The sequence below is a fragment of the Pithys albifrons genome, chromosome Z (genome assembly GCF_047495875.1).
Source record: "Pithys albifrons albifrons isolate INPA30051 chromosome Z, PitAlb_v1, whole genome shotgun sequence".
Classification (NCBI taxonomy): Eukaryota; Metazoa; Chordata; class Aves; order Passeriformes; family Thamnophilidae; genus Pithys; species Pithys albifrons.
This window is the reverse complement of record NC_092497.1, coordinates 70,171,490-70,191,158: the sequence shown is the minus strand read 5'-3', so window position 1 is coordinate 70,191,158 and position 19,669 is coordinate 70,171,490. Positions and strand designations below refer to the sequence as shown.

At 38.7% G+C, this 19,669-nt stretch overlaps 1 protein-coding gene across 4 annotated transcripts in view; it reads left to right on the top strand.

The window, feature by feature from the left end:
* BNC2 (basonuclin zinc finger protein 2) overlaps positions 1-11,401 on the top strand; it is a 330,641-nt gene extending 319,240 nt beyond the window's left edge. For 2 of the 4 annotated variants that reach the window (XM_071580800.1, XM_071580799.1), the window contains exon 6: positions 200-1,022. In XM_071580800.1, coding sequence (XP_071436901.1) covers positions 200-860 — 661 coding nt within the window. In that variant the 3' untranslated portion in view covers positions 861-1,022. Of the gene's footprint in view, positions 1-199; positions 1,023-8,237 lie in introns of those variants that run through there. The other 2 variants (XM_071580801.1, XM_071580802.1) reach the window with 2 other exon arrangements.
* The last annotated feature ends 8,268 nt before the right edge of the window (positions 11,402-19,669 follow it).

Below are 19,669 nucleotides of genomic sequence, written 5' to 3'. Positions count from 1 at the left end.
ATTTGCTCGTTTTGTTTAGTTTTTGTGTTGCAATTTGTTCACTTATAACAAGGCTGAAATTTGCAAGAAACATAAATGGGGATATTTTTATAATAAATTATTGATAAATTAGAATTTGTATTTGATGCTTAATGACTGTGTTTAATCAAAAAATACTGTACATTTTTTTTCTATTCTCCCTTCCCTCTTCCTTTCCCAGACACAGTGCTAACATAAACCTGCATCGTAAACTGTTGACCAAAGAACTGGATGACATGGGCTTGGACACTTCACAGCCTTCTCTTAGTAAGGACCTCCGCGATGAATTTTTGGTGAAGATCTATGGTGCTCAGCATCAGATGGGGCTTGACATAAGGGAAGACACCTCCTCGCCTGCTGGTACTGAGGATTCCCATATGAATGGGTACGGCAGGGGCATGGCAGAAGACTATATGGTCCTAGACCTGAGCACCACCTCCAGCATCCAGTCCAGCAGCAGTATCCATTCCTCAAGAGAATCTGATGCAGGAAGTGATGAGGGTATTCTCCTGGACGACGTTGATGGGGCAAGTGACAGCGGGGAATCTGCCCACAAAGCAGATGCCCCTGCCTTAGCTGTAGGTATGGGCACCGATGTCCCAGGATCCCTCATGTTCAACAGTGTTTCGGTGAGCAACGGTGGGATAATGTGTAACATTTGCCACAAAATGTACAGCAACAAGGGAACTCTCAGAGTGCACTATAAAACGGTGCACTTGCGAGAAATGCACAAATGCAAAGTCCCTGGGTGCAACATGATGTTCTCATCAGTTCGTAGCCGAAACCGGCACAGTCAGAACCCCAATCTGCATAAAAACATTCCCTTCACTTCAGTAGATTAGCTCAAGGATGGACACAGCACAATGCCAGCTGTCAGAGAAGGTCCACTACATCTGAACTGCCATACACAGTCTCCCTTTATATATATATATATATATATGTATATATTTATATATATTTATATATATATATATATACACACACACACACATATATATATATATATTCATAAATATACATATATATATATATCATCTTTTTCTTTTCTTTTTTAACAAAATAAACCCAGGTGCTTTTTCCCCTTTGTTGGTTGTTAGGGGTTTTTTTCCTTTTTTTTAAATAGAAATAAAAAGGTGGGACCTTTAATTTGGGAGAAGAGATTCTTCATGAAAAAAGCAAACAAAACCAAAAAACCAAACCCACAGAAAACTTACAGTTGTCCCTAGTTTTGTTAGAATGTTCTAGGTCATCTTCAAAGAGACAGTTTGTTCTACCCATAAGTTTGCCTGATAAAAAAACAAACAAAAAACTCCCACAAAAAAACACCAACCCCCCCAAAAATACACAAAAAAATTGCAAACAAACAAAAAGAGAAAGAAAAAAATCTACTTAGTTGTCTTTGTGTCTTCTAAGCATTGGGGATAACGTTCTACTAAGCATGGCTGTTACACTTGTATATATATATTGAGCCTTGACAGGCCTAGGATGTAAAACAATTGTATTGCTGGTGGTTTAACTCTTAATTTTTTTTTGCTTAATTTTTACAGTTACATTCAGCTGTTAGATAAGCAGGAAAAATAGTTTGCTGGCTAGTTCTCCTCATTTATGTTAGCTTTAATGCACATTTTTAAAAGAACCACAGTCTTGTTTTAACTACCTGCTAGATATAAGTACTACAGAGGTGCTGGCATGCTTTACAGTACCTGATTTGATACAGATTTTTTTGTCTTGTACTATTACATAAATCCAGTTGTGCACTTTTTCATACACTACAAGGGGATGTGTAATAATATCCATGCTTTTTTTTTTTTTAAACTATTGCCATATTTTCAGTAAGTGTCTTTAAAAAAATACACTTAGATAAAAGTGATCTGGTCAGTATGAGGGCAGGAATGCCAAACAAAGAGTATTAGTGTTTAGTGTTAATACAAAAGTGCCAACTTTGCACACTTTTAAAAAAAGAAAATGTAGTTATTCACCATAACCACAGTTGTAGTTTTTGGACTACACAAAAAAAGTACTGGGTAGGGAAAAGGGGTAAAGTGAAATACAGAATTTTTGGTGCTTTTTTCAAGTGCCAGTTATTACTAGAAACAATAGTGCATTCTTATTCCTTATATACTGCATTAAAGACAAAAAAAAACAGAATTGTGTCATGTGAACCAGTAGAACCTTTTTTTTTTTGTCAAACATACATAATATTTGGGGATATAAATGCTGATACTACTTGTCACAGAACAAAGATGAATATAATTTTGTGTGCTTCTTATTATAGCCTGGATTTTTGTGGTGTTTAAAAGAAAAACAAAAAACAAAAGGAACAGGGAAATAATGTTAACTATGTTGTTCTGTAAAGTTGTCTTTTTTGCAATGGAAAGTGCTGTAGTATGATTAAGGCATGTTTTATAGAAGCAATCAAAAGAAATTAATGGCAGAAGCACTTAGTAGCTCTGAACATACACGCTGGAATTTTTACTGGGTTACTTTCCCTTTCGATAAAATTATAGGCCAGAAAAAAAAAAGATGTCTAATTGTGTTAATGTTTTGTGTTTCACTCACATGATTTGTCAGAAAAGAAAAAAAGTCCAAGAAAGGTTGTGTGCAAGAGAGCAAGCATGAACAGGATACAGACAAGCAGCAAGCATCTGAGAAAGGCAGAAATAGAGAAAGGGTACCCTCTGAATCTTTTTGTTTCTGGTATTTACACATGTTGCTTGAGCTGGTAAACCACACTGGCAGCCTGAGTTACCACAACATACTGACTGAGTGATGGTATTTATTTCAGTTCAATCTACAGCCAAAACCATTAGGATGTGTGTTGTAGACTCTTTTCTTTACAAACCAAATAACTATAACAAAAGCAAAAACAAACAAACAAACAAAACCCCAAGAGATCTGTCAGCATACAATAAAATATTCCTTCAGTGAGAATGTGTTCCTTTTCTATATTTACTGACCCAGAACATTATTCTTAGCTGAGAGTCAGAAATGCTCCATTGTTTCAGCTTGTCGCTGTTTTGTTTTGCTGTGCATTTTAATTATTCTTACTTTTTATGTCCACTTCAGTACTTAAAGCCTGTTATGTTTTTTAGAGGAAACTCTTAATATGGATTTCCTCTTTTCTAGTACTTTTTATGCATTTCAGTATTTTTGTTTCCAAAAATAGAAATCAATATCTAATAAATCAGTATTTCCAGTTCTAGAGAATAAAACAAAAACCTTTCTAAATGAATTCTCACTATGTTCCTATGGGTTACAAGCCTCTGATCATTTTTAGATTCTGTACACTTATGAAGCCCTGAAACTATTAGTGGATCCCACAAAAATTATAAGGAAAATTTACCTTCTGGTTTAACAAAAGGAACCTTTATAGCAAAACACTAAGCTGTTTCACTGACATTTTTCTTTCATCTTTTTTTTTTATTTTCTTTAAATTTCAGCTACTTTACCTTGTTAAATTCAGTGGAGAGATCTGCTTTGCTTTGTTTCATGTTGTGCAAACTCAGTGTTTGTAAGAAAGGGAAATTAGAACTGTAAGGATAAATTCTTCCCAAACACATGAACTTTGGTTGTGTTATCTGTACTACACTCTCTGTCTCCTCTCAGGCTATTAGATACAAGTAATATGGGAAGTCTGAAAAACAAGCTATCAAAATTTGAATGATATATACAGAAAAAAACCCAAGCCGCTGTTTTGTAGTATGTGTGGTATAAATAAATAGCATTTTTAATGAAAAACACATTTGAGGTATATATATAATTCCTCACTGAATTAATCACTGCTCAGCATTCTCATTTCATTCTGTTTCTGTTGATGTCAAATGGTTTCAGTAAACTTGGTTGGAAACTTAAACATCATCAGTAGATAAATTCAGCAGATTATTGACATAGAAAAAAATATCACCAAAATAAAACTACACATTCTAAAAAGTAAAGAAGCAGGGACAAACCTCTAAAAACTGTTAGAAGCCCAGCACACCTACTCTTAGCTTCATTCAGATTTTGCTTAAACCATGTAGGAGATATCATGTCCGTCTTGTGGACAAAATATTACTCAATGTTATTCCTAGACAAATCAAGTAGTTTCTCCAGTGTTAGTGATACTAAAGTCTGAACAGTTTTTGTTTTAGGACTCATATACTTGCATTGAATTGAATGGCATTTTCCTCCTTTCTACATACCGTGCATCTCTGTGAGAATCTGTATTGATCAGAATTGTCCCTGTGGTGGAATTTGTATTATCTGACCTTATCTGAAAAATTCTTAAAAGGGCTGTTGCATAGAAGCTTGGTTTTACTGACAGAAAGTAGCATTTCTGGGTGATCTCAGCAGTGAACCAGACTACAGTAAGAAAAATAACCAAACATCTCATCTGTTCAGCACAGGACATGGCTGTAGTGATATGATGACAAGATAAATATTGCAGTTGCTTATCACAAACCTATGACTATCCCTTTGGTTTCCAAACTGGCAGTCTAAACCACTTTACAAGAACTAAACCAACTTGAGGAAGAGACTTTTCACTTTACATGGAGTTTTTTCCTTTTTTCTGGTTCCTGTAATTATTGTGGTTGCTCTTTCCACATTGTTTCACTGTTTTGTTTATTCAAAGTAGTTGTATTTTTCTGTAAATATCAAAAAGCTTTGCCTGCAATTAGGAATTAACTTTGCTAAACCTCCAATAGAAAGAGAACCACTTGTCTAGAATTTTTCTGTTTGTCGAGGGTGCTGGGGGGTGTGGTGTTTCAGGAAAGAGTATGATAATAGTTGATCACTAAGTATCTTTTGAAAACCTGTATGACAATTTGGAAAAAACCCTGGTGGAATCAAAGCACAAGAATGGAAACCATGGGTTTTAGTACCATGGTAGCCCCTTCTCACTGTTTAGTCTCAGACAAATCACATCACTTACCAATTTATATTTCAATCTTTTAAAATAAGGCTAATACTAATGTGATCTCGGCCATAAGTATACTCCTGTGAGGACTAATTATCTGGTATTAGTAAAGAAATAATTGAACTCATACATATTTTTGCACACCTTACAATATTTAGTCATTTTTTCAGAGCTATATCTCAACCAGGTACAGTTTGTTATGGCTGAGATTTTAACCTTACCTTTTAAACTGCAGCTGACTGTATTGTGACACCGTAGTCATACACAAAAGGCACTTTGTCACTGAGTCACAACCCAATTTGACAAATGTGGAAAGTATAGGTTAAAAAGCCTAATAGCACATGGACACTGCTCTTAAAGACTTCTCAAAGGGTTTAATGTCTGAGCTCATGAAGTTTGTATGTTTCCTAGAGATCTGTAGATACTTTGCACAGCAGAAATTGTGCACCATATTTGCCATGACTAAACTTCCGTGTATTTCCTCCCTGCCTTCCTCCCTGCCACCCTCCCTTCCTTTCTTCCTCGCTTCCTTCCTCGCTTCCACCCTCCCTCTTGCCTCTCTCCCTGCCTCCCTCCCTCCTTCTCTTCCTTGCTTCCTTCCTTTCTTGCTTCCTCCCTCCCTTCCTCCCTCTCTTCCTTCCTTCTTCTCTCCCTCCCTTCCTTCCTCCTTCCCTTTCTTCCTCTCTACCCTTCTTCCTACCTCCCTTCCTCCCCTTCCTCCTTTCCTTCACTTCCTTCCCCCTTTCCTTCACTTCCTTCCCCCTTTCCTTCACTTCCTTCCCTTCCTCCTTTCCTTCCCTTCCTTCTATTGACAAAATGGAAGTGTTCTTTCTCTGCCTGTTCCAAAAGTTTGTAAATTTTACATCACCTGTATGCTTCCCATTTCATCCACAAAGAAAGAAACTGTTCAGGAAAACTAGTAGAGTGACGTCCTAAACAGTGAAGTAGCTGCCAGAGGAGGTCAACACCTCTGTTGATCTGCTCTAGTATAACTAATAAGAGGTGAATTTTCCAAGTTTTAGCTTTCTCAACGCAGTTAGGTTGTAATATAGCTAATAATGTGGGGTAGGGATGTTAAAGCAACAAAGAGTGGAGCTGTGTGGGTATCATTCAAGCTCAGAAACACGTTGATTCAAGGTCTGATCTGTCCAAGAGATAGGAACCATTTTCATGACGAGTGACTTAGTTTCAAAAATTTCTTCTTCAATGTGTATGACATTTTAAAAACAAAATGCTTGGGGTATGGACCCACTTTTCAAAGGATCGTTAAGGATATCAGCTGCCATCAGAAAACAGAGCATCTTTTCAGAAATGTATTTGTACTCAGATTCTGCAGGACATTTACACAGCAACATTGGTGTCAGGGAAAAGAACAGGGAGAGAAAGTCCTTTGTCTAGGAGTGCATACATGCTTCTTTAAACTTTTATCTGCTACTTACAAGAACAAAACTGTTACTTCTTCTGTCCCCAGAATATTTTTGTCACTTTTCTCCTTGGATTAACACAATTACTCTTTTTATTTCAAAAAAGTAGCAAAGGTGTCTGTACTAAGGGCAAGGAGGTAGCAGGAGTTCCCTGAGGGGGAAAAGGTGAGTGGCAGACACATGATGGCAGCTGGTGTATTTCACTCCCTTCTTAGTTTTGGTTTTTTTCTTATGTAGTGACATAAGAAAAAGACTTTACTGCTATAGTAACTCAACAAAACAGTAACTGTAGTACTACTTTACTAGATAAGCATCAGCATATCCTGCTGTTGCCACATGATGAGTTGGGCTTTTTTCTCCTGTCCTGTAGGGACATAAAAGGAACTCTTTTCCATACCCATTTTTACTTCATGAACAGAGCAACATCATATGATGGACTGAACCTTTCACCCACATGTTTACCTGAGTACATGTCTGTTCCAGTCCCATGGTTTCTGTCTCTTCTTGCCAATATTGCAGCATTATCACTGCCTTTAAAATGGCTCTAACAGTGTAGCAGCAACTATTTTACATAAGTAAAGTAAGTAATATTGAGTATGTAGTTAACCAGGCTTGTTTTCTCTCTTCAAGTCATGGTGTTGAATGACAGCTTTGATTTTTTGATCAAGGTATTAATCATGTATATCCCGATATGATTGCTGTTATGTTTGGCACTGAAACTTAAAGGAAAATGGTTCTGGACCATCAAAGGGTTAAAAAAATGGACATGTTTTTGACAAGTCCTCTGACTTTTGCCAGTATTATTGTTCATTATGATGACACTGTGTTTTTTTAAATAGCAGTTGTAGTTGTCATGAAACTATTTTCCCATTCCTCTCCTTTAAAGTGTGATGTAAATTCATGTGACCTTTCCTGCAAAGAATAAATATTTCTTTTTTTATATAAGATCTCAAGACAAGGCTTGGTTTGTAACAAATAGTGGCCCATTACAAAGCAGGAAAAAAACTGATCTGAGCAGAAAGAAGCTTCAGTTCAATTTCACCTCATATCTTTCTAATAACTTACTTGTCACTTTATTACCTTCCAGTAATGTGAATGCTGCTGACACGACTGTCACACTAACAGCTGACAACACCCTCTCTTCCTTAGCCCCAACTCTCCTGGCTACTTATTGCACTGGCCCTGAAGGGACACAAACTAATAGTGTGCTTTCAAGTTCAGCACTTGGCCATCAAATATAAAAGGATGTGTAATTGCCTGTTTATCCCTTGTGAAGGCAAAATTGAGTGTAAGAACCAGGCTTTCCTTCCCCATTCCTTGGCACACACACACACACACACACACACACGCACGCACGCACGCACGCACGCACATGCACACGCATCTGCAGTGAGTGAAAGGAAGTCCCATCTGGAGCAGTTTGATTTGTCTTTGGGAAGCCCAAGGCTGCCACTGGCTGCTCTATCGAGCTATCAGACAGACAGTAACAAGATGGCTTCTTAGCAAAAGGTCAGCTGAGAAATACTGTCTGTAATGGCACTTTTGTCTGCTTATGTAGCAACTAATTGCTTTGTATTGGCATAGGCCATACCATACCTGCTAGAAATAGTCTCATGAATTTGCTACATGTCTTGCTGCATAGGTTCAGTGCCAAAGAGGATGCTTTTTTTTTTTTTTTGTATTAGTTTAGCCTACCCCAGGCAAATTTCAGAGTAATGTCATCCTCTCACATTTCCATAGTGAATGCCAATTCCAGATACCCTATTCTGCTGTGATAGGAACATCTCCTGCTGAGGTCAGTGTGAACCTCTGTGAAGTGTTAGTAAAACATATCTGAGACACAATCTGCTGTCCTCATACAAGGAGGAATTTTTTCTGATTTATCCCTTCATTTACAGGAACACTACAAAAAGCACAGGCTCCAGAAGTGCTTCTCAGATGGGGCCATGAGAAGAGAGAGAGTTTTACAGTGAAGTAGCTTGAGATCACGTGCTATATTTTAAGAAATTCAAAGTGCAAGAAGACCAACATACCTTGCTCCAGCCACTCCTGTTCCTTTTTATTGTATGCTGACTGACTGCTGAATAGCAGTTGAAAATTTGCGTAGGCAGAGAAGCTGCTGGAGCGTGCTTTCCTTGCAGGATCAGCAGTGTTCCCAGCCAAGATTATAGCACCAGATCCCATGTTCACCTATGAGTGCTGGGCACTGTGGGTTGAACAGTGCAGCACAGAAAAAAGTTAAAGACAGGTTTCAGGCAAAGCCCAGGACCAGGAAACCTGAACACAGCCATTTTGGGGTCCATTACTTTTCATATCTTTGGATTGATTCATGGCATTGGTGGCTGCAGCTCCTCTTTACTGGTTCTGGATGCTAATGCTGTGTCCAGCACTATTTGGTGGTAATTTGATGTTTGCTGCAACAGAGATGATGGTGCCCACTATAAATATGCTGAGATGTTTTACTACTCAAAGGTCACTGATCTTTTCCCTCCTTTTCCTTCCGAGTTCATCAGAAGCTACAAGGGTGAAACCTGCAGACAAATTCCTGAGGCCTGTTTGTATCAGAAGTCTAAAGGCTGAGCCCAGACTCTGTTCCCCTGTCAACTCCATATGTGCATGGCACTGACGGAGGTGGAAACAGCTGGATGAGCTGACCTGCGATGATGAGCTTGGGCAGCCTTTCTTGGTGTACCATTTCTGAGGCTGTTTGTGGAAACTGAGGACTTTCTGTTTGAAGAAACCATTTGTGTCCTTTGTATGTGTGAGTACGTGTGTGAGTGTGAATGTGACAGAGAAACAGACACAGTGTTAGAACAAAGAGCCTAAAAATGAAGACTACAAGTGAACCAAATATCATTTTCATCACACTTCTATATATATATATGTGTTTCCGCATGCATTTAAAAACACAAGAGCTGTAAGAGAGCAAATGTCTAATGTGTAGAGAGGTTTTTTACACAGTTTTTGTGTACTGCTCCCTTCAAACCTTTGGAAACAAATATTTTAGGACAATGAAGAAAAGCATCCAAGGCAATTATATGTCTAGAGAAGAAAGAGAGAGCAGGAGTAGCTAAGTGATGCATAAAGATTTTATAAGGCATCCATTCTCAAAAAAAAAGGTTGAGAATGATCAGAGGATAATGCACAGTTAGGATGGCAAACTCATCAATAGTTAATCACAGTCTGTCCACTTCTGTCACGAAATGCAAGATTCTATGACCAGTAGCTCTGGGGCACCAGTGGCAGTTGTGCATGCACGTGTCCCTGCCTGAGTGGGGGAGCATTGCATAATCATCAGCATCTGGCTCAAGATGTTGTCACATGGTCCACATCCCCATCTCCTGCCTTCCTGTATTGTTGGGGCAGAATGCTTCTACCCCTGCTATCGCCCCGTTAAATGGCATGGTAGCCTCACAAATTGTAATTCTAGGGATGTTTTTCTGAGTTTACTCAAGGACCCATGGATAGGACCACTTAAACTGTGCAAACTAAGGCTGATTTATTCATTATTTTTCAACTATGCTTTTACATTTGGATTTTTTAAATTTTTTTTGTTTTTTGACAAACCCTTGTACAACCTTCAGCCGTTGCCTTAATTTTCCCATTTTCTTCACCTGTCTCCACCCCTTTTCCTCCTACTCCGAGAGAGTGTCTCATTAAAATTTTCTCAGAAAAGTAACACATCCTCCTGGTGTACTTCATTTTGGAAAGTTTTGTGCATTCCCTCTGTGAAAATTGTCACTGTTTGTAAATTGGCAAAATTAATAAAATGGCCACTAGTGTGTGTGTGTGTATTTCATTTAGTTATTTATAAATACAAAATTCAGGATGCTGCTTCTGCAAACTTTGGTTCCTATGTCATATTGGGCTCCTTTCTCAGATTGTGGCTGTTTTTTGATGAGCAGCATTTGTATTCTCAGTTCATCCTTCTGCTTCTCCTCCAATCTATGAGAACAATCTGTGTTCCAGTGCAATGTACATGTGACATGTGTTCAAATAAGTTGATCTGAACCCTGAACACATTTAAAATTTACCCTGGCTGAAATTCCACAGATTTTTACTTAACATAAGCAGGGCACTACAACCTGTTTGTACCTACAAATAACTCACTGTAGGGGGCTTACACCTGTGGTCAAAGGGGGTTGGAATTTCATTGACTGAAGGCTCTTGCTCACTAGCACAGTTGTTATTTTAACAGCTTTTAACCGAGAAAATCAAACATGGGGGTTTCCTATGTAGTTGTCTGCTATGTTTCTGTTTGCCTGAAATCGAAAGATGGAAACCTGACTGAGGGTTTCACATGGAGATGTAAACTGAGGTAAACTGGATTTGAACCTTCACTTATTTGAGAGTTCTTAGGGTTCTGGCAGTGCGTTCAGTCACAGAAGCATACAGCCTGGAAACCCCTTTCTCAGCAGGCACAGGAGGGCTATCACAGCCCAGCTGCAACACCCTGTGACACCCTGTGATGCAACAACAGCAGTGAGGGGGGCTGCTGCATAGAGAATGGCGAGCTTGCTGCTGGTTTGCAAAGTTAGACTTGTTCCAGTGGACTTTGACAAGCTGTGTTCCTGGGGTTCCCCCACCAGGCACAGGAAAGTGTGCAGTCGAGGCCTGATGGACATTTTTACAAGAATCCTTCTCTGTTTTGAATAGAGGAGGCTTTTCATTTTCACTGTTTGATCTCAACGTGAGCAAAACATGAATGCTCTGTTGTCCTGCCTGCAGAACCAAAGCATGCACTGTAGAATATAGCTGTACAAGGGGATACAAAAAACTGCATCATGTTGATCTATTAATCGTGACATTGGTAGCTTCATAAATATTGTATGTACTCTAAACAAGTTTTTTCCATTAGTAGTCTGAGGGAATTAAAAATCCTCTTTTTAATTTGACATTTCTTTTCTTGTATTTTCTGTACTGTAACTGTCCTAAAATATGTCTTTTGCATAAAATGCATAAGGTTTTGGGGATATAAATGGAGTTTTGCTCATACTTTGTCCAAATACCTCTTGTAATTTGTATCAAAATTCTTGTACAATTTTTATATTAAAGATTTATCAGTCACCAACATTTCTGTCTCTTTGTCTTTTGTTTCTTCATTTTTTAATACATTTCTGTGGAAAGACATATCGTCGTGGAAAGATGCTCATCTGCAAAGTTTGCTCAAGGTCTCATGTAGTTTGGGAGCTGCACACTACATTTAAGAGTTTTGCATACTTCCCGTAGATTGAATTGGTTAAAGCTTTAGCTGGGGGGGCAAATAATTTTTTCCCTAATAATTTTTTCCCCTAATAATTTTTTTTCCTTAGAAATGTTATCCTTAGTTTGGCATCCAGAATCCTGCAGTTTCACTAAGTTAGTCACCTGAATGTCTGAAAAAAAACCCCTTAAGATGGACATTGTTCACACTTAGATGTATCTAACAGATAAATAAATTGAAATGTCTTCTCAAACTTTCACTTGGAGTTCCAGCACAGATGAGTCCCCTTTTCACTTTTCAGAGCAGAGGAACACAGCTCATAAATCTCACTATTTGAGTAAGAATTTTCTCGTGCTTTGAAATGATGAGGACTTTGGCCAAATGTGTCTCCCCACTGACTTTTGTCTAGAAATCTACCACTGTGCCATAAAAATTTATCACCAGAGGATTTACCTTTGAGTCCTTGGAATTGCATTTGTGCTCCACACTGACTAGAAGAGGCTGTGGTGTGGAAAGATGTCCTAAAAACCGATTTGCAGGGCAGAATACTTCCTTTTGTTAAGAAATCTCCTTTTTCTTCTGAGGGACAGCTGTAGCAGGCGGGAAAATGTGAGGAAGATTCTTTGGGAGAAAATTATTTTGGTTCAGCCTGAGCTTATATGGTGCTAGTAATTTACTACATACTGCACTTGTCAATAAACAAAAAAAGCAGTCTTATAATAGAATATTTCCCTTCCCTTCCCAAACCTTCCCTTCCCAAATCGTCCCAAATCTTCCCTTCCCAAATCTTCCCAAACCTTCCCTTTCCAAACCTGCCCAAACCTTCCCAAACCTTCCTAGAGGTTTACATCCTTCTCCTTCTTCTTCTCTTCCCCTTCTCCTTTTCTCCTTCTCCCCTTACATATTCTTTCTCTCCTTTGCTTTATTTATTTCATCTTTTATCTTTCTCTTCTTTTTGTCTTACTTTTCAGGGTTTTTTCCCCAAAAATACTGCAAGAACACACAAATCCTAATTTCAGTGGGCAGGAAAAGGAGGGCGGAAGGGAGAAAAAAATTTGATCAACTTTGGGGATAAGTCAACCTTTGTTGAGGCATGTGGTTATCCTCCTGTGTTATTAAATGTCATAGATGCATTAATGTGGTTCTGCATGGAAGCCAAGCATAATTAGAATATTTTAATCTGTCATAACACAACTATAATTGGCATGAATTCCCTAAACCACTATTTTCTAGCATAGGGGTTTCATACTCAGAGGAGAGATATTAGCAGGCACCCATAAAGACTGCGTTTGACACAGCTCTAGGCTAACTTCCTGAGTGAGAGCCAGTTGAAGCACACCTGGGCACTTGAAACTTCCTATGTGCTTGTTCACTCCCTGCAAGTTGACAGTATGACCGTAGATTAAATGCTATTAATTTAATAAAGCCACTCCTTTCAACAATTCATATACCAACAATGAATAAGGAGTGGTAAGAAGAGAGCGAGATAAAAGGTATGTTAGCTTGCCTGAAGTGATGCTATGAAAAAAATCCAACTTCTATTGATCTTATGTGAGGTGCAGTTATTTTAAAGTCAGCTGATTCATGCTTATCCAATTCTTACCCGTATTCATCAAAAACAATATAATGAACAAGTATTGATTAACTGGGATATCTGGAGATATTTCCCAACAGTGCTAGTTCACATTGATAGGTCTCCAATGGGAATACATGGAAGTACAGCCCTGAACATAAATTATTGTGTTCTAGGTTCTTCAATTGATTTTATTTGAAGAAAACATATGCAGTGGCTCTCCCGTGACCTTTAGCTGAAACATCTCTGTAAAGGACACAAAATGACAGTCAGGCCAAATAAACATTGCAGCTTACAATCCTGCCTGTTGTGGCAGAGCCAACATAGCTATGGGTTGCTGTGGTCTCCACAGGATCCCAGTACACAGAACAGCCCTGCTTTCAGATGGCAACTTCCAGCCATTAGACAAATTAAAAAAAAAAAAAAGGCAAATACTGTAGCCTTTATAGACTTTATGCTGCTCCAGTGTTTCAGCTGGTTTTCAATTCTCCCAGCTATACACTGCTTATCATCCCACAACAACCAAAACAGAGTTCAGCAAAACATCCTATGAACATAGTGCCAACTGAACTGGTAAAGCATCCCAGTGGAGACTAGTCCCAAATGCTGGCTTGCCAAGAAGCTTAAGCATTCTGAGCCTTATGCCACATGGAAGTCATCAAATGCCCTTTTTGGAGTTTACTGCACTGTTCGGCATTGTTTTCTCATGCCAGGTTCTTGAGACCAGTGTGCTCCTGATGTGGGATCCAGATCTGCAACTTAGTTCATTCTTAAACACTGTAGCACTAGCTAGAGGAAATGTCACCAACCAGTATGTGTCAAAAGGAATGCTAGTAGTAAGATAAAATCCTAAAAGGAATTTACAAAGAGGATCAAGATTGGCAAGAGCAAAATGCATGTTTTAGTAGTCTTAAGAACTTGCCAGAAGTCAAACTAACTCAAACTTCACAAAATTAAAGCAAACAGCAAAATCCTTTTTCAACAGATAAACAAAAGAACCCATAAGGATATCTCCTGATAAAATGCAGAGGCTTTCAAGACCAAACATGATTTCAGGATTTATCAGATAAGTCATTTCCATGGGAGTCTGGACGCACCAGCACTACTTCCCCAAATGCAATTAGAGTACGGTGCATAGTTCAGTTGCCCATGGATGAAAAAGGCAAATTCAAAGAAATCTGTGTGTGCTTGCAGAGAATGAGATAGGTACTTTTATGATCTTAGCTTAAGAGGGCTTATTTTCCATAGCCAAACAAATGAGAATTGAGGAAGGCATGATTGGGCTGCAAAACATATGACAGTGGAACAGAGTGTAAACACAAGGAATAAAGAACAGTGTATGCTAACAAGTACCTAGTTCTTGCTGGCAAGTGGAAACAAGTTAATGTGCTGAAGCACAGACTTTCTGTATCAGCCCTCCAATATCAGCAGAAGAGGCTGAAATGAGAACTAGCTAGATGCTAGAGACTAAATCACTTTGTGAGGAGATTTATAATATGCTTATGTGGTTATTTGCAAAATCGGAGTTGAACATTCTTTCCATCTTATTTCATCTATACCCAGTCCTGTTTAACTAAGTAACCAGTGTTATGAGAACATATTCAAGGCCCTTTGTTATTCCCATCTGTAGCACAGTACATGGTAAATGCATTCGTCTTGCCAACCCATTTTCTCATGTCTTAAAGAAATACCTACACTTTTGCCATATTTTAGGATAATTTTTCGTTCTCATCAGCCCTTTCTGGGGTCAGTAAAAGCATTCTTGCTGTAGGAAATCTTTTTTCTTTCTTTCCAAGATGGTATTTTTAACCAGCTCCCTTTTCTTATCTTTTTCATTTTTAATCACATATTTTAAGATCACTTTGGGTTTTCTTGGTTAGAGCATTTAATTTAATTGGTCCAATATATTTTATCCTCTGTAAAAGAGTCTGAATTCTTTCCCATATGCCAGGACTCAGAGAAATCTGAAGTGCTCCTATAATTAAGCACCACATACTCTATGTTGCAGTGAGAGGCTTCATGTTATTGGAATGTGTGAAGGAAAAACTTATAAGCAGTTACATGTGGAGGCTGTCAGTGCCCTGGGAATGTGCGCTATGAAGTGATTTGTAATTATTTTGTCACTTAGAAGCTTCTAGCTTCAGTCTTTCAAATTTAAGTGATATCAAAAATTCAAAACACTCTCACAATTTCATTTTTTTGTCCCCTACAATTCCAATTTTCCTTTTTCATTTGTGTATGTGTACATTTCAAAATAAAGAATTTGAAAGATCATAATTTTGTGAAATTTTAGAATTAAAAAATCTAAGGCCAAGGACTTCCACAAAGACTGTACTCCTTTAGAAGTCCTATCCTGTGTGGTTCACAGATATTTTGCAGTAGAATATACTTCATACTGATATTCTCTCATTGGAATTGACTAATGGAAACATACCTTTTTCAATGATTTGGGAAAGGAGCTGGGGAGTATCAAATGTGCAGGTTGTCTGATATATCTTCTATTACTTGAGAAAAGACAAACTTGGACATTTGGATTTTAAAAAACAAAATATTTTCTACTTGTTATTTTACAAGATGTAAAATATCGCAGTTGTGGTGTAAAATTTTCTATTCTGTTCCCATGACCTCTGGCATCTATTCTCATAACTTTACACTCACTGAGGTCCATTTTGGGCTGGGTGTGTTCAACCCAGGCTGATGGGCCAAGAGGAAACTGGTCTCTAGACCTGGTCTTGTAATTAAGTTCAAAATAACAAAGGTCAAACCCTTGACATGCTACAGCAGTCCATGTCCACTGATTCCAGTGATAAATGCTACATGAATGAACTGTAAACTGCAAGTGAAGAATTTCATTATAGTATATATTCACTGCATATTGGCTTACAAGAATTCAGATCAAGCAGGGTATAGTGTTTCAAGTTTTTCTACGAATCCTCTAAATTCTATTCTGAAAACTTCATTTTTTTCAAGTTTCAAATTTCCTTAAACTAGAAAAAGCCAAGAAAAAACTTTGCAATGATTTTTATCTTTCTTTCTTTTTGCTTATTTTTTTTCTGTGATGTTTAACACCTTAAAGTAGGCATTTCTAAAAGATGGTAAATTGCCACAATGCATGTGAATGATGTGTTACTCTATTGCAAGCTCCAGGAGCTAAGCCATACAGAAAAGTCAGAGGGAGCTGTTAAGTCACAAAGAGTGCATCAGGGAATCAATTCTGAGAATATTTTTTGAAATGAATAAGCTTTAGCAAGAATTTACATGATTACAAACGCCAGGTCATAAGAAAACAATGTCAACAAGCATGAGGGTTAAATTCACATCCTCTGGATCAGTAAAACTGTTAATTCACAAAGATCAAAGGTTCAAATACATCTAATAAAAACAATAATACATGACTTAAGAGCTTGCAAAATATAGTCATATATCATGTTAAGGTAAATTCTCAAGGAGGACTTTTTGTGCACATTGAATAGTTGCTTTTTAGAAAGGCTTTTTCTGTAAAACATAAAACTGAGAAAACTTCTCATCTTAGTTCAAAGTAACACATCAGAGCTGACTTGTGAAATAGCTTTAGTCAAGCCACTAAGTAATCACAATCCCAAAAAAATCAGCTTCAGATCTTCTAGAAAACAGTTTTGGAGGAGAAAAATTTTCACATGTTAAATTTTAAATCAGGACACCTTTAAAAAAAATATTCAAGGAAAGCATAACATAAAATTGTTCAAGTAAATTTCTAGACACAGCATAGAGATTACTTTAAGTTGCTGTAACTTTCAAAGTATTAGGAGAAACTGTAGGAGAAAAAGTAAACTGCTGTTTTATTTCTAGCCTAGTTTCGTAAGGAAATGAGTGTTATGCCGTCTGACTGGATGCATATAGGTCTCCCTGTGCACTTCCCTCCAGTAAAGTGAACGCATAGACCTATTCCAAACAAATTTAGCCAAAGGCTAGAAACATCAAGATGGCAGGTGTAAGTAGGAATAGGAAAGGAAAGAGTGTTACTGACCCTGGGAAAAGCTGCAGGGAGGGGAACAACTTTTCTCCATGCTGCCCTCCAACACAGGATCCATGCCTTGGGGAAAACAGATTTTGAGTTAATTATCACAGAGCTACTTGCCTGATGCAAAGCATACCCTGGATGACTGTGTCAAGAAAAATTATTTTCCTGGTCTGCTTGGTTTGGTTTTTTTTCCCGTGTCAAGGCTCAGCGCACCCTTTCTGAGAGGTCGTTTGGTGCAGCTACTCGCTTGGCTGCAGGGAGGGTTTAGGCAGCCACCTACAGATCTGGAAAGCCCTGGGAGCTCTGGGCACCATCAGTTGGCATCTGGGGCCAGCATATCAGAGGCATTCAATTGATAACTTCTGAGGCTATCCTGGCCCAGCACTTCTGAGGCTATCCTGGCCCAGCAACTAAAGTGGTAACTATGGGAAATGTTTTAATCCCTACTTATCATTCAACAGTGGAGAACAGCACTCTGCACTCCTCCCCAAGACCCACTTACACAGGCTGGCGCAAACAGGGGGCACAACAGGAAGGAACACCTTTCTGTATTGCCACCATCTCACTCCAAAACCTGCAGCTGCCTGGGAAAACTTGGACTACCAAAATCCTGCTCTGCTGAGCTATGGTGTAAGAAGGAGCACATCACCGTCCACCAAGACTGACCTTTTCAAAGTTTCCCAACTCACTGCTCACCCAGCCCAGCATCCTGCTGCAGCCTGTGGTTGACAGGCTGCCATCACAGAAGACTGGCAGTTTCCCAACAATGGCTGACAGCAATTGCTGCTAATGCTCCCCAAGAGGTTTAGTTGTTATTGGGTTGGGTTTCTTTTCCACTCATTGTTGAGTCTATTATTGACACTGTTACTGAATCTATATGGCCACATTTTTGCACGGAGAGCAGGCCCACAAAGGAGTACTAACTAATAACCAGAAAATAAAGAAAATGCTGGTCCACCTTTCCTCATCATTCCTGTACGGCATTGCAGCAGCAAGCAACTTATATACTATTGCATCCTTATGCAAGCTGCATAGTCTCAGCAATGATTTCAAAAGTCAAAGCCTGTATATGCTAAGTCATTAAAGGCAAACATATTTTAATCCATAATTGTACAAGATTTATTTAATTTAAGGTTTTATATTCATAGTTCAATTGGGATTGTAATGTATTTCCAGCTCCCCGTGTTGAGATTTGTCAATTTTTACTGCATCTTTTAATTGTGTTCTTACACTCCAAACGCCAGCAGTTTTACAAAGTGTGTTACTTACAAAATGTCTTTTTTTTTCCTTGAGGTGGTGGAGAAAAAAATTATTTGCAGCTTTTAACTGAACTACCTGAAAAAAGAGCTGGTTCTTTTACTGATGGGAAGGTAATGCGTGTATTCTCCAAACATGTGGCATTGCTGAAGGTGTCCCCACTGAACCATGACTGCAGCAATTATTGTATCATCTTCTTTAAAATGAAGGTTGTTTTTTTCAAGCCAGCTCTGCTACAGCAGCTTAGTCCTCCCTTGGCCCTGCCTATAGCCCAGCTGTCCCTCTCTCAGGTGCTCTTTGTTATAGCTCTGTTCCCCTTTTCCCGAGTTCATCCTCTATAGGAACCTGGGCAGGGAATGGATGTCTTACACCTCAGCTCTCCTGGCAGTACACCCAGCTCTGGTCTCCTTGAGAACATCTGTGCCACATCAAGATCCCTGTCTGCAGTTTCTTGAGCATCAGCCTTCCTCTGGGTCTCAGGGTTTGGTAGATTCCACAACAAGATGGCACTGCTCTGCTCTTTCCCTTTGAAGAAGACAGGATGCAAGGAGATCAGGATCCTGGCCCCGATGCCGTCACTACAGGGAGAGGTATGGCAGAGTCCCAGCTTAAAACTCTTGGGAGATTTTCCAGTGCGCTCAGTGCCAGCAGGACAGCAATGCTCAAGTTTGGTCTGCAGTGAAGAGGGAAAATTATGGTAATGCTGGCAGAACTAAAAATGCCATTAAAAACAAAACAGAACAAAAAAATAAAAATAAAAATATACATAAATAAATTTTGATAGTCACCACCATGGGATCAATGTGTAATTAAATGTTAGCATGCAGCCTCTGTGTGAAGGAGTCAGCTTCGAGGGACTGACTGGCTCAGAGCTTCACTGTGTATATCCAGTAGTTCAGGAAGTAATGGAGTGAACATCCTTTCCTCATAACTTTTAATAAGACAGCTCATCAGCTGCGTTCACTGCATCCAGAGCAGGAAACTTGACGAGGTGCTTTGTACCAGGAAAGCACATCCAGTAAGCCTAGTGTCAGGTCCCGATAAAGGCAGCTGTGAAGTATTATACAGATTTACCTTCTGTGTAGTTAAGAGGGCAAGCTGGGAATTCCAGGGGACAGAAAAAGCCACCCCAACTGAATAGCTGTCAAAGTGATAATCCTTTTAAAAGAATGTTTGCTGTGTGCTGCTTATTTATACAGAGCCTGTGTGCCTGGTGAAACTTTTCAGTCCTTGTAAATTCAAAGTGGTAAAGTTTCCATTAACACAAATGAGGATGTTATATACCAAGATCCTGGGG